Source organism: Kogia breviceps, chromosome 12 (genome assembly GCF_026419965.1).
Source record: "Kogia breviceps isolate mKogBre1 chromosome 12, mKogBre1 haplotype 1, whole genome shotgun sequence".
Taxonomy (NCBI): Eukaryota; Metazoa; Chordata; class Mammalia; order Artiodactyla; family Physeteridae; genus Kogia; species Kogia breviceps.
In genome coordinates, this window is record NC_081321.1 from 61,762,945 (window position 1) to 61,777,162 (window position 14,218).

Genomic DNA, 14,218 nt, shown 5'->3' on the forward strand with positions numbered 1-14,218 from the left:
AACTAGAGAGCCCATGCACCCTGGAGCTGGCATGCCACTAGACAGAAAACCCACATGCCACAACTATAGAGAAGCCCGTGCGCTGCAACAAAGGATCCTGTGTGCCGCAACGAAGACCCAACACAGCCCCCCCAAAATCTTTTTAAATAAATAAATAAATTAAGAAAAAGGCAGAATTGTAAAAGATCACATCTTTAAATATAATATGTGGGCTCATAACCTAAGAAAACTGAATTGGTACCAACTACTACAAATCCTATGAAGCTTATTTTATTTGTATTGGAAGTGAATCACTACATTCCACTGTCCCCTTCAAAAGCTTTCAAACTGTACTCCAAGAGACCTAAACTTCCAAAGAAGTAACTATAGGACTGGGATAGAGTTGAGTGGGCTGAACTCTATCCCAATATACCCAAAATAGCTCTGCTTTATCTGTTTTGTATATTAGGCTTTCATAAAAGATTTACTTCCAAGAAAGGTTTCTGTAGCTAAAAACAATTTGATAACCACTTTGTAGTAGTATATAGTGAACACTCACTTTAATGTTATAAATTGGATGAATATTCTTCATAGTGTCTAGGACTACTTTTCGAACCTGAAATTTGCAAAGAAAAATGAATCAGTCACGTATAAAGATTTTAGTGAACTAGGTAGACGAGGATTAATATATCACAAAATAGCCTATGAACCAGGCAATGGCTACCAAATTGGATACTGTAGTCCCTTCAACTGTTCTGAGTGGCTTCTAGATCTTTCATAATAGTCAACCTCCCTTGGATACAATGAAGTCTCTCAACTTTACTGATAAAAAACTATACACAGAATTAACACAACACTCTAGAGCTGTAAGATTTAGGGGGAAGAGGGCTGGATTTAGAGTTAGAAAATATGTACTCAAATAGTGGGACTGCCACTTCATACAGCAAAGGCACTTAATTTTCCTATTCCAGCCTTTTCATTTGTAATATGGAAATAAAACTACCTTAAGGATCTGTCATAAGAATTAAATAATATATTTATACTCTACAAAACTGTGAAATATTCAAAATATTTATTATTGCCACATGAGAAAAAAGCAGATAACTTATGAGAAAGAGATCCAACAGAATTAAGGTTAAAGGCCCTGGAAAGCAAGTAAGACCTCACTGCCAGATACAGACAACAAAAGCCTCAAAAGGAGTTAATAGAAACAGTATCTGCTCCACAGATTTTCTCATAACATCTAACAAGCTAAAGGTGTTCATAAAAACAGTAACATTCGAAGAAAATACATCTTAAAGGAAGTTTTCTGAGCCTGACCTCTGCTGGCTGAATACATTACTGCAAAGAACAAGATCTGTTCAATTCTCTAGTCATTTAAATGCATATAATTACTTCGTGTTTCTTATGTTTGCTACAGACTGAGACCTTAAATGCCTACTTAAAATTCGAGTGGAGGGAGTAATGATGTGCAGACCTCCTAATTCAGAAGTGGATCTCTCATCAGTTACCAAAGGTTGGCCATAATATGTTAGGGTCCAGGAAATTACATGAATTCCCTCAAATTACATGAAGAACTTACTAATGGAAAATCAAACAAAGCATATTCTAAAAATATATATATAAAACAATATATTATCCAATTAACTATTATATTATTTCATTTATTCTCTGTGGAAAATTAACTGAAGAAAATAAATAGTTCTCACCTCTTTTAAGCCACTAAAAGGTCCAATGGCTGAAACTGTGTTTCCCTGTACCATAATGTAACAGTTTGTTAAGAGTTCCAATGCCTATATCAAAAGAGCAATAAGTTGAAGTACAGTACACTTAAAAACTAACAAAAGAGGAAGACATACTTTTTCACTAACAGAAAGTACCTTCAACGTAGATCCTTTGGGACCAATAAGCCGTTGTCTTCTTTTTACAAATCTTTCTTTATTTCTTACTAAAGAACCTATTTTAATGATGTCACATGCAACATCATCCTGAAGAATTCGTACTGCCTTTTGAGAAAATAAAGAATACTCCATCAATATTCTTGACAAGTACATATCTTCTCCAAGCCAAGAAATTTAAGCACAAAATGATATTTAAGCACAAAAATGAAAACTTTACGGTGCAGGAGGGGACACAGTGTTATATGTTGTCTCTAATGTTGATGCAAATAAAGCAAAGTCTCTGTAATTCTAAATTTACCTGTTCAAATGAAACACTCCTTGCTAACAGTTTTATTAGGTCTCTGGCCCTAATGATGATATATGGATCAAATGTCTTCTTTGTTGTACAGACAGTCATGCTGCCCTCGATCAGGTCCAGGGTTGCATTAACATGCTACAATACAAAAAGAGCAAACAAGCAGTTGTCTGAAAATGAATTCAATTTTAGATAATTACAGAGCTGATCCTAACCAAATTAATAATTTCTGTGCCATTAAGCTATCTCAAAATTCATTAACTCTCTCCTTGGAGAAGCTAGAAAGTTAATGTAAATAATGAATACTTGATTACTTTTAGACTTCAAAGAATATAAAAAACTCAGGCAATTGAAAACATTTATAATTGGCTTTAGAATAACTTATACTTATTGGAATAAAGATTATCTCTAGTTTAAAAAATATATATCAATCAAAATGAGGTTATGTTTAAAAATTAAGGTAAAAATGTAAAGCTATATAATTTCCCTACCTTGGCTGGATCCAGCTCTAATCTCTAATCTGCTCCCTAGAGTGAGAATGGACTTTCCCTTTCAAACTTTTTTCTAGCTGGTTTGTATTAGCTAAATACAAAATAAAAACAAATTATCATAGGTTTAAAAATAAAAGCAGTGATTATGATTACTACAGTGATTACAACTATGCATTAACTTTCAAATGGAAGAATCAGATTTCAACAAAGCAAATAAAAATGCTGTTTTCTAACTTGTGAGCATAATCTGAAGAATATTTCAATATGGTGAATGACGAACAATTAAACCTAAGGTTAGGTGTCTATGAGTTTACAGAAAAAAACCCCAAATTGAGTCTAATCTCCGACGTAGACAGCTGTAAAACACACCTGCAGTTTGCTAAACCACCCTCATACCTAATGGGCACAAATGACTCCAGAGCAGTGCCACAGCTGAGAAATACATTTTCTATCAAACTAGTGTACACACACACACACACACACACACACAGGTGAACCAAAAGCTTCATAAAATGATACTTATCCTTACCACATGTGATACATTGATGTATTTTTTTCTGAAGGCTCATTATATCCACTAAATTGACTTCTTGATTCACTAAGGGGTCTCAATCCAGTTTGAGAAAAAACATCAAATACACTGCTCTAGGGGCATGGCAGAGGAAAGTTGGTCACATCCACATCTTTCATTTACAATGAAAAATTAAACAATACCAGGAGTATGCCTCAGCTCAAACTGTACAGGTTCATGGCAACCATTGTAGCAGAGAGTAGACATTGTGAAATCTGGAGTTCACAAGTGAGTTTCAGACCATCTGTGAATCCCCTAAATATTTAAAGGCATGTGAAGTTTTCCAAGTAATCTATTATTTACAAAACTAAAAACAAATGAACTGTAAGGATAAAGCTTATAGGTAAGCTGTTTAAAATATCAAAGGAATCAAATTAACCAGCTATAGTAGCACCTTTAAAAAAAATCCATCAGCACACATTCAGTTACTTAAAAGATATAAGCAAAAACAAAATCTCAACGAAATACATAAGATATGCATACATGTTCACTCAAGGCTTTCTGTACCAATGGCCAGCACTCTTTCAAGTAAGCCTCTCTATATTTTGGAAACAAAGTTGCAAAACTGCTCTCCTCCAAGAGTCCTCTGGGATTGTCCTCTTTGGAAAAAGCTGGCTCCTTCCAACCATCAGGAACAGTGAGGAGTTCTGATTCATCTACAAAGGGGGAAAAATCTATACATCAGATTTAACTTCTTTTGAACACTTTTTGAACACTTGTATGCATACATTCACAAGCTTCCCAGTACTCTCCTTGCATTTCCTTTTCCCCTGCTTTTTATATTATTCAACAATCCAAGAACATGCCTCTGTCACTATCACCAAAATACTGTATTAAAATTGTATGTATTTCAGTCGCCTCATAAGACAAAGTTCCTTAAGGGCAGGGACTCTTCTCCTTCGAGCCACTTAACTGGCATACACCTGGTACAGTCAATACTTACAAACTTCTACTGCTCCACACTATCTTAGAATTGAAGATCCAAACACCATTTTGTTTACATTACTATTTTAAATATAAGTAACCTTTCAGATTCAATGATGTGCAGGCTATGTGTATATATATATGTGCATGTGTGTGTACATAAAACTTTCAAAAGCTTGACCCCAGTGTACCCTTTCAGTTAATATTCACTAGTTTTTTTAGGTTTTCCAAAGAGCTTTCATGTGCCTTATTTCTGTATACTCTCACAACTATGAAAGGTAGGAAGAACTGGTATTATTATTCCCATTTTATAAAAGATATTCAGTTCAAAAAGTTTAAGTGACTTGTGTAAGGGAATATGAAGCTCAGTCTAGGTCTCCTCTCACTAGAACAAAATGCCTCCTAAGGGCTATAAATTATTTCCCATATCATTTATCAAAACTCCTGGTCCTGGATTTTAAGAACCTCTTAAATCCAACAGCTGTACTTTAAATCAGTACTACTCAAAGATATGATCCATAGGCCTGAAGCACCAGCATAAACTGAGAGTTTGTTAGAAATGCAGTTCTTGGGCTCCATCCAGACCTACTAAATGTGAATCTCTGGGATGAAGCCCAGGAATCAATCTTAACAGTCTCACGAGGAGATTCCTATGCATACTAAGGTTTAAGAAGCAGGTCTTATACTTCATGTTATCCACTCCAGTCAGGTAAACTTGCTTTCTGTTTCTTATACTCACATCCACTTTGTTTACTTCTGGTTCAAATCACAGAGAATTAGCTAGTCTTTATTTATCATTCACTTCTCAATATCCCCTGCCCAAAACCCTCAAATTCTACAATAGTGTTTACTCAAAATGCATATCTGACCAAGATCCTACCCAATTTAAACACTTCAATGCTTATGAATTTAAAAAACAAAGAAAAAAAAACCCCACTGGCTAAGGAAATCAACAGGAGTTTCACAATATAGGAAGTACAAATAGCACCCAAACAAGTAAAGATGTGTAACCTCATTAGTAATCAGAGAAGTCTGAATTAAAACCACAACCAGATATGATTTCACACTTAACAAAATGACAGAAATTCAGATAACAGCAAGTGTTAGTGCTCATCTACTGACAGCGGGAGTGTAAAGCAGCACAACTCCTTTGGGAAGATTTAGCATTATTTGCACATCGCCTACCCTACAATTCAAGGATTCCAATCCCATGTAAGGTACACAACCAGAAAAACTCTCTAACATGTCAACCAGGAGGTATGTACACAGATGTTTATACCACATTGTTTATAATAACAAACAATGGGAACAATCCAAATGTCCAGCAACATTAAAATGAAAATATAGAGATAGCCTCATCCACCAGAGGGCAGACAGCAGAATCAAGGAGAACTACAATCCTGCAGCCTGTGGAACAAAAAACACATTCACAGAAAGATAGACAAGATGAAAAGGCAGAGGGCTATGTACCAGATGAAGGAACAAGATAAAACCCCAGAAAAACAACTAAATGAAGTGGAGATGGGCAACATTCCAGAAAAGAATTCAGAATAATGATACTGAAGATGATCCAGGACATCGGAAAAAGAATGGAGGCAAAGATAGAGAAGATGCAAGAAATGTTTAACAAAGACCTAGAAGAATTAAAGAACAAACAAACAGAGATAAACAAAACAATAACTGAAATGAAAACTACACTAGAAGGAATCAATAGCAGAATAACTGAGGCAGAAGAACAGATAAGTGACCTGGAAGACAGAATGGTGGAATTCACTGCAGTGGAACAGAATAAAGAAAAGAGAAAGAAAAGAAATGAAGACAGCCTAAAAGACCTCTGGGACAGCATTAAATGCAACAACATTCGCATTATAGGGGTCCCAGAAGGAGAAGAGAGAGAGAAAGGACCTGAGAAAATATTTGAAGAGATTACAGTTGAAAACTTCCCTAACATGGGAAAGGAAACAGCCACCCAAGTCCAGGAAGTGCAGCAAGTCCCATACAGGATAAACCCAAGGAGAAACACAGCAAGACACATAGTAATCAAACTGGCAAAAATTAAAGACAAACAACTGAAAGCAGAAAGGGAAAAACGACAAACAACATACAAGGGAACTCCGATAAGGTTAACAGCTAATTTCTCAGCAGAAACTCTACAAGCCAGAAGGGAGTGGCATGATATATTTAAAGTGATGAAAGGGAAGAATGTACAACCAACATTACTCTGCCCGGCAAGGATCTCATTCAGATTTGACAGAGAAATCAAAAGCTTTACAGACAAGGAAAAGCTAAGAGAATTCAGCACCACCAAACCAGCTCTACAACAAATGCTAAAGGGACTTCTCCAAGTGGGAAACACAATAGAAGAAAAGGACCTACAAAAATGAACCCAAAACAATTTAAAAAATGGTCATAGAAACATACATATCAATAATTACCTTAAACGTAAATGGATTAAATGCTCCAACCAAAAGACAAAGGCTCGCTAAATGGATACAAAAACAAGACCCATATATATGCTGTCTACGAGACACCCACTTCACAACTAGGGACACATACAGACTGAAAGTGAGGGGATGGAAAAAGATATTCCATGCAAATGGAAATCAATACAAAGCTGGAGTAGCAATACTCATATCAGATAAAATAGACTTTAAAATAAAGAATGTTACAAGAGACAAGGAAGGATACTACATAACGATCACGGGATCAATCCAAGAAGAAGATATAACAATTATATATGCACCCAGCACAGAAGCACCTCAATACATAAGGCAACTGCTAACAGCGCTAAAAAAGGAAATAGACAGTAACACAATAGTGGGGGACTTTAACACCTCACTTACACCAATAGACAGATCATCCAAAATGAAAACAAATAAGGAAAGAGAAGCTTTAAATGACACAATAGACCAGATAGATTTAATTGATATTTATAGGACATACAATCCAAAAACAGCATATTACACTTTCTTCTCAAGTGCGCACGGAACATTCTCCAGGATACATCACATCTTGGGTCACAAATCAAGCCTCAATAAATTTAAGAAAATTGAAATCATATCAAGCATCTTTTCTGACCACAATGCTATGAGATTAGAAATGAGTTACAGGGAAAAAAACGTAAAATACACAAACACGTGGAGGCTAAACAATGCGCTACTAAATAACCAAGAGATCACTGAAGAAATTAAAGAGGAAATCAAAAAATACCTAGAGACAAATGACAATGAAAACACGATGATCCAAAACCTACGGGATGCAGCAAAAGCAGTTCTAAGGGGGAAGTTTATAGCTATACAAGCCTACCTCAAGAAACAAGAAAAATCTCAAATAAACAATCTAACCTTACACCTAAAGGAACTAGAGAAAGAAGAACAAACAAAACCCAAAGTTAGCAGAAGGAAAGAAATCATAAAGATCAGAGCAGAAATAAATGAAATAGAAACAAAGAAAATAACAAAGACCAATAAAACTAAAAACTGGTTCTTTGAGAAAATAAAGAAAATTGATAAACCATCAGCCAGACTCATTAAGAAAAAGATGGAGAGGACTCAAATCAATAAAATTAGAAAGGAAAAAGTAGAAGTTACAACAGACACAGCAGAAATACAAAGCATCCTAAGAGACTACTACAAGCAACTCTATGCCAATAAAATGGACAACCTGGAAGAAACGGACAAATTCTTAGAAAGGTATAACCTTCCAAGACTGAACCAGGAAGAAATAGAAAATATAAACAGACCAATCACAAGTAATGAAATTGAAACTGTGATTAAAAATCTTCCAACAAACAAAAGTCCAGGACCAAATGGCTTCACAGGTGAATTCTATCACACATTTAGTGAACAGCTAACCCCCATCCTTCCCAAACTCTTCCAAAAAGTTGCAGAGGAAGGAACACTCCCAAACTCATTCTATGAGGCCACCATCACCCTGATACCAAAACCAGACAAAGATACTACAAAAAAAGAAAATTACAGACCAATATCAGTCATGAATATAGATGCAAAAATCCTCAACAAAATACTAGCAAACAGAATCCAACAACACATTAAAAGGATCAAACACCATGATCAAGTGGGATTTATCCCAGGGATGCAAGGATTCTTCAATATATGCAACTCAATCAATGTGATACACCATATTAACAAATTGTGATCATCTCAATAGATGCAGAAAAAGCTTTTGACAAAATTCAACACCCATTTATGATAAAAACTCTCCAGAAAGTGGGCATAGAGGGAACCTACCTCAACATAATAAAGGCCATATACGACAAACCCACAGCAATAATTCTCAATGGTGAAAAACTGAAAGCATTTCCTCTAAGATCAGGAACAAGACAAGGATGTCCACTCTCACCACTATTATTCAACATAGTTTTGGAAGTCCTAGACACAGCAATCAAAGAAGAAAAAGAAATAAAAGGAATACAAATTGGAAAAGAAAAAGTAAAACTGTCACTGTTTGCAGATGACATGATACTATACATAGAAAATCCTAAAAATGCCACCAGAAAACTACTAGAGCTAATCAATGAATTTGGTAAAGTTGCAAGATACAAATTTTTTGTTTTATTTTTTATTTTGACCCCGTTAACTTTTTAAATTAAATTTTCATATAAGATCATTGTAGATTCACATGAAGTTAAGAAATACAGAGGAATCCTGTATTGTTCACCCTGTTCTCCCCAATGGTAAAATCTCACATAACTATAGTACAGGATATTGACATTGACACAATCCTTTGATATTATTCCGATATCACTAGTTTCATGCATGTAATCACCACCACAGTCATGATAAAAAGCAGTTTCATTGTCGCAAGCATCTCTTGTGCTGCCTCTTTATAACTACATCTATCTCCTTCAAATACCCTTGTTCCTAACCCCTGGCAACCACTCATCTGTTCTTCATCTGTATAATTTTGGCACTTCAGAAATGTTATATAAATGGGATCATATAATATATAGTCTTTGGGGATTGGCTTTTCTCAGTCTGCATAATTTTCTGAAGATACATCCAAGTTGTTGCAAGTACCAATGGCTTGTTCCTTTTTATTGCTCAGTAATATTCCATGGTATGGATGAACCAGTTTGTTTAACAATTTACCCATTGCAGGACATTTGGGTTGCTTCTAGTTCTAGGCTATTACAAGTAAAGCTTCTGTGAACATTCACATACAGGTTGCTGTGTGAATATAAGTTTCATCTGTCTGGGATAAATGTCCAAGAATGCAATTGCTGGGTCATATGGTAATTGCACATTTAGTTTTAAAAGAATTTGCCAAACGCTTTCCCAGAGTGGTTGTATCATTTTTAAGGTCCTATTAGCAATGTATGAATGATCCAGTTTCTTCACATATTCTCCAGCATTTGCTGTTATCATTTTTAAAAAATTTTAGTCATTTCAGTAGGTATGCAGTGATATCTCTTTGAAGCTTACATTTGCATTTCCCTAATAGCTAATGATGTCAAACATCTATTCATGTGCTTATCTGCCACCTGTACATATTCTTTTTTTTCACAAACACATCCTGTATTTTATTTTTACAAGAGAAAAATAAACTGACACCAAGCATTGTAAATGGATGAACACAACAAAAGCAACAATGACTGCAATTACCAAACACGAAACACACTCATACTATGTCATAATATTGACATTCAGTCCAGTAATCCTCCACTGTAACAGGTCCTTTACTTTGCAGTGAAAATTGATTTCTAAATTTTTTGCCTCTGAATCCTTGTGGGATTTTTTTTATTCAAACAGAAAATTAATGCACAGAAATCTCTTGCATTCCTATACACTAATGATGGAAAATCTGAAAGAGAAATTAAGGAAACCCTCCCACTTACCACTGCAACAAAAAAAATAAAATACCTAGGAATAAACCTACCTAGGGAGACAAAAGACCGCTATGCAGAAAACTATAAGACACTGATGAAAGAAATTAAAGATGATACCAACAGATGAAGAGATATACCATGTTCTTGGATTGGAAGAATACTGTGAAAATAACTATACTACCCAAAGCAATCTACAGATTCAATGCAATCCCTGTCAAATTACCAATGGCATTTTTTATAGAACTAGAACAAAAAATCTTAAAATTTGTATGGAGACACAAAAGACCCTAAATAGCAAAAGCAGTCTTGAGGGAAAAAATGGAGCTGGAGGAATCAGACTCCCTGATGTCAGACTATACTACAAAGCTACAGTAATTAAGACAATATGGTATTGGCACAAACACAGAAACATAGATCAATGGAACAAGATAGAAAGCTCAGAGTTAAACCCATGCACCTATGGTCAACTAATCTATGACAAAGGAGGCAAGAATATACAGTGGAGAAAAGACAGCCTCTTCAAAAAGTGGTGCTGGGAAAACTGGACAGCTACATGTAAAAGAATGAAATTAGAACACTCCCTAACACCATACACAAAAATAAACTCAAAATGGATTAGAGACCTAAATGTAAGACGGGACACTATAAAACTCTTAGAGGAAAACACAGAAAGAACACTCTGACATAAATCACAGCAACATCTTTTTTGATCCACCTCCTAGAGTAATGGAAATAAAAACAAAAATAAATGGGACCTAATGAAACTTAAAAGCTTTTGCACAGCAAAGGAAACCATAAACAAGATGAAAAGACAACTCTCCGAATGGGAGAAAATATTTACAAACGAATCAACGGACAAAGGATTAATCTCCAAAATATATAAAGAGCTCATGCAGCTCAATATTAAAGAAACAAACAACCCAATCCAAAAATGGGCATTAGACCTAAATAGACCTTTCTCCAAAGAAGACATAGAAGCACATGAAAAGCTGCTCAACATCACTAATTATTAGAGAAATGCAAGTCAAAACTACAATGAAGTATCACCTCACACCAGTTAGAATGGGCATCATCAGAAAGTCTACAAACAACAAATGCTGGAGAGGGTGTGGAGAAAAGGGAACCCTCTTGCACTGTTGGTGGGAATGTAAATTGATACAGTCACTATGGAGAACAGTATGGAGGCTCCTTAAAAAACTAAAAATAGAATTACCATATGATCCAGCAATCCCACTACTGGACATATACCCAGAGAAAACCATAATTCAAAAAGATGCATGCACCCCAATGTTCATTGCAGCACTATTTACAATAGCCAGGTCATGGAAGCAACCGAAATGCCCATCGATAGATGAATGGATTAAGAAGATGTGGTACATATATACAATGCAATATTACTCAGCCATAAAAAGGAACGAAATTGGGTCATTTGTTGAGATGTAGATGGATCTAGAGACTATCATACAGAGTAAGTCAGAAAAAGATAAACAAATATCGTATATTAACACATGTATGTGGAACATACAAAAATGGTACAGATGGCAAACTGGTTTGCAGATGTAGAGAACAAACGTATGGACACCAAGGGGGTAAAGCTGCGAGGGGGTGGGGATGGTGGTGTGATGAATTGGGCGATTGGGAGTGACATGTATACACTGATGTGTATAAAACTGATTACAAATAAGAACCTGCTGTATAAAAAAAAATAAAATTGAAAAATTGAAAAAATAACAAATACTAAACTTACTTTGGGTTATTTGTATGGAAATGTGTTAATATAAATGTTTCAGACATTACATGAAATTCCTAAATATCTTATATGTTCTGGTATAATGTTATAGGTCATAATTCTAGTTATTATTTTAAAATGTATATCTCAGAAATAACTAAATTTCCCTGTCAATTGCATTATTATGAACTTTAATCAAATCTTTAACCGTGGTCATTTTTAAGTCTTTTGTCATTTACAGACAGTTTTGGGTGTACCCTGATGCTTTTGCAAAAATGTTCCTATAAAAGGGTTTCATCTTCAAGGAATTCATGGAAAAGACTCTGACCAGTACAGGTTTCTGTTAGCTGACTATACTGCTGACCTGAAGGAATAAGCATTTTCAGAACTCTAATGGAAAACTGACAAATTCATAAAAGTGCTAACAAAAGATCAAGATGAAAAAAAATTAATTCCATTGGACTGAGTGAACTGATGAGGATGATTATAACTTTTGTGACTTTCTGTTTGAGGAAGAAAAAAAGGAGACTGTAAAACATTGTTGTTTAAATTGTATTGCTTTTGTGGATTTAAAGTGGGTTTATAATTGTATATTATATTTAGTATAAAAATAGAATGTAAAAAAAAAAAAAAAAAGACACATGCACCCCAATGTTCATTGCAGCACTATTTACAATAGCCAGGTCATGGAAGCAACCAAAATGCCCATCGACAGACGAATGGATAAAGATGTGGTACATATATACAATGGAATATTACTCAGCCATAAAAAGGAACGAAACTGGGTCATTTGTTGAGATGTGGATAGAGCTAGAGACTGTCATACAGAGTGAAGTCAGTCAGAAAGAGAAAAACAAATATCTTATATTAACACATATATGTGGAATCTAGAAAAATGGTACAGATTAATTGCTTTGCAGGGCAGAAACTGAGACACAGATGGAGAGAACAAACGTATGGACACCAACAGGGGAAAGTGGCGGCGGGGTGGGGAGGTGATAGGAAAAAAATTGAAAATATAAATTAGCCCGTATTCATACAAGGGAACATAATACAGTAGGGAAAAGAATAAACTACAGCTACAAGCATTGCCCTGGTTGAATAATAACAACAAAGTTTAGCCTAAGAAGCAAGACACAAAAGAATAATATCTACAATCCTTTCTCATTCATATAAAATTCAAAACCTGACGAAATTAACACATTTTGTGCATAGGTGGTAAAGATTATGAAGAAAGGAAACAGAATAATCAACACGATTCAGAATAGTTATTTTAGGGCACGTAGAGGGCTTTGGGGGTATGGTAATGCTCTATTCTATTTAATGGTCTGAGTGCTGCTTTTCACCTGTTGGTTTTATTCTTTAAGCTGCATATATACTGTCCTCTCTGCCATACACTTAATTAAAACGACGAATCACGTTTCATATCTCCCTTATGCCTACAGAATGAGAGTTCAAGGTTTTTAACACTTCCAATAAGTCTGGTTGAGTAGGCCCCGGGCTATTTCTCTGGCCTTTCTATCAATCATACAGAAGTTAACGGATAAAACAAGATTGCAAAGCAAGAGAGCAATTAACGCAGCTGAAAGAACAGGAATTGTGTTGGCTAATACTTCAGCAACCTGATAAACAGGAACAATAATAAACGTTCCAAAATTTCTTCACTGTCTGACAAACTAGCGCTAAAGACACGCCTGGTATCTCCTTCTATCACTATGTCTACCTCAGTCCTTCATTATCATTCTGTCACTCATTCACTCATATGCATAACGACCTCCTACTCCCACCCCATCCCATCCTTCATTCTGCCAACGATTTCCAGACACCGCCGCGAGTTAAGGTCCCGAAGCGCCCTCCTCATCCTTTTACAGAAGACGAATCCAGCAAGACCCCTACTTTGGGGGCTTCCAGCAAAATCGATTAGTTAGGAACACGCGGCCGGCACCATACAGGCCAGTCGTTCCTGCGAGTCAGGCCAACAACCCCAACCTTCAGCAATTACAGGTACTTAACTTCAAGACGGCGTTACACGTTCCCAGCCAGCGAAAGGAAAACCCCCCAAACCCCAGTCTTTGGTTTTCAAACAACCTCACCTCGGCTCTCCGGCTTCGGCTTCTGGCTACGAAATTCACTTTTCCTAGACGCTGCAGCTTGCCCGTCCTGCTTGGAGGACGCCATCTTCAAACTGCTTCCGGTGCTACCGGAAGTGAACCCTTTCTTAAATCCTACCGGCTAAAACCCCCGTGCTCAAAATGAGTTCCGCAGAACTCAGACGAGATCTCCTCAGTCTCCGTGCGTGCGTAAACTACAGCCCTCGTATTTGCATAAACTACTACGCTTCTCCCGCGGAGCCAATGGCGAGCCGGAGACTTCTCTTCCCGGACGCACTGCAACTACGGAGTTTCACAGCATGCTGGGAATTGTAGTTTAGCACTGGGGGTGAGTCGGAGATGGTTTTATCTATCGTTTTCTCGTGGCCT

The 14,218-nt window shown here is 36.1% G+C and overlaps 1 protein-coding gene across 1 annotated transcript in view; it reads right to left on the reverse strand.

The window, feature by feature from the left end:
• Positions 1-13,928, reverse strand: part of KRR1 (KRR1 small subunit processome component homolog) — a 20,549-nt gene extending 6,621 nt beyond the window's left edge. Inside the window, exons 1-6 of the mRNA XM_059081724.2 lie at positions 13,832-13,928; positions 3,721-3,893; positions 2,179-2,313; positions 1,860-1,985; positions 1,689-1,772; positions 539-595 (exon numbers count right to left, since the gene is read on the reverse strand). Of these exons, the coding sequence (XP_058937707.1) occupies positions 539-595; positions 1,689-1,772; positions 1,860-1,985; positions 2,179-2,313; positions 3,721-3,893; positions 13,832-13,916 (660 nt within the window). The 5' untranslated portion in view covers positions 13,917-13,928. The remainder of the gene's footprint in view (positions 1-538; positions 596-1,688; positions 1,773-1,859; positions 1,986-2,178; positions 2,314-3,720; positions 3,894-13,831) is intronic.
• Positions 13,929-14,218: the final 290 nt, after the last annotated feature.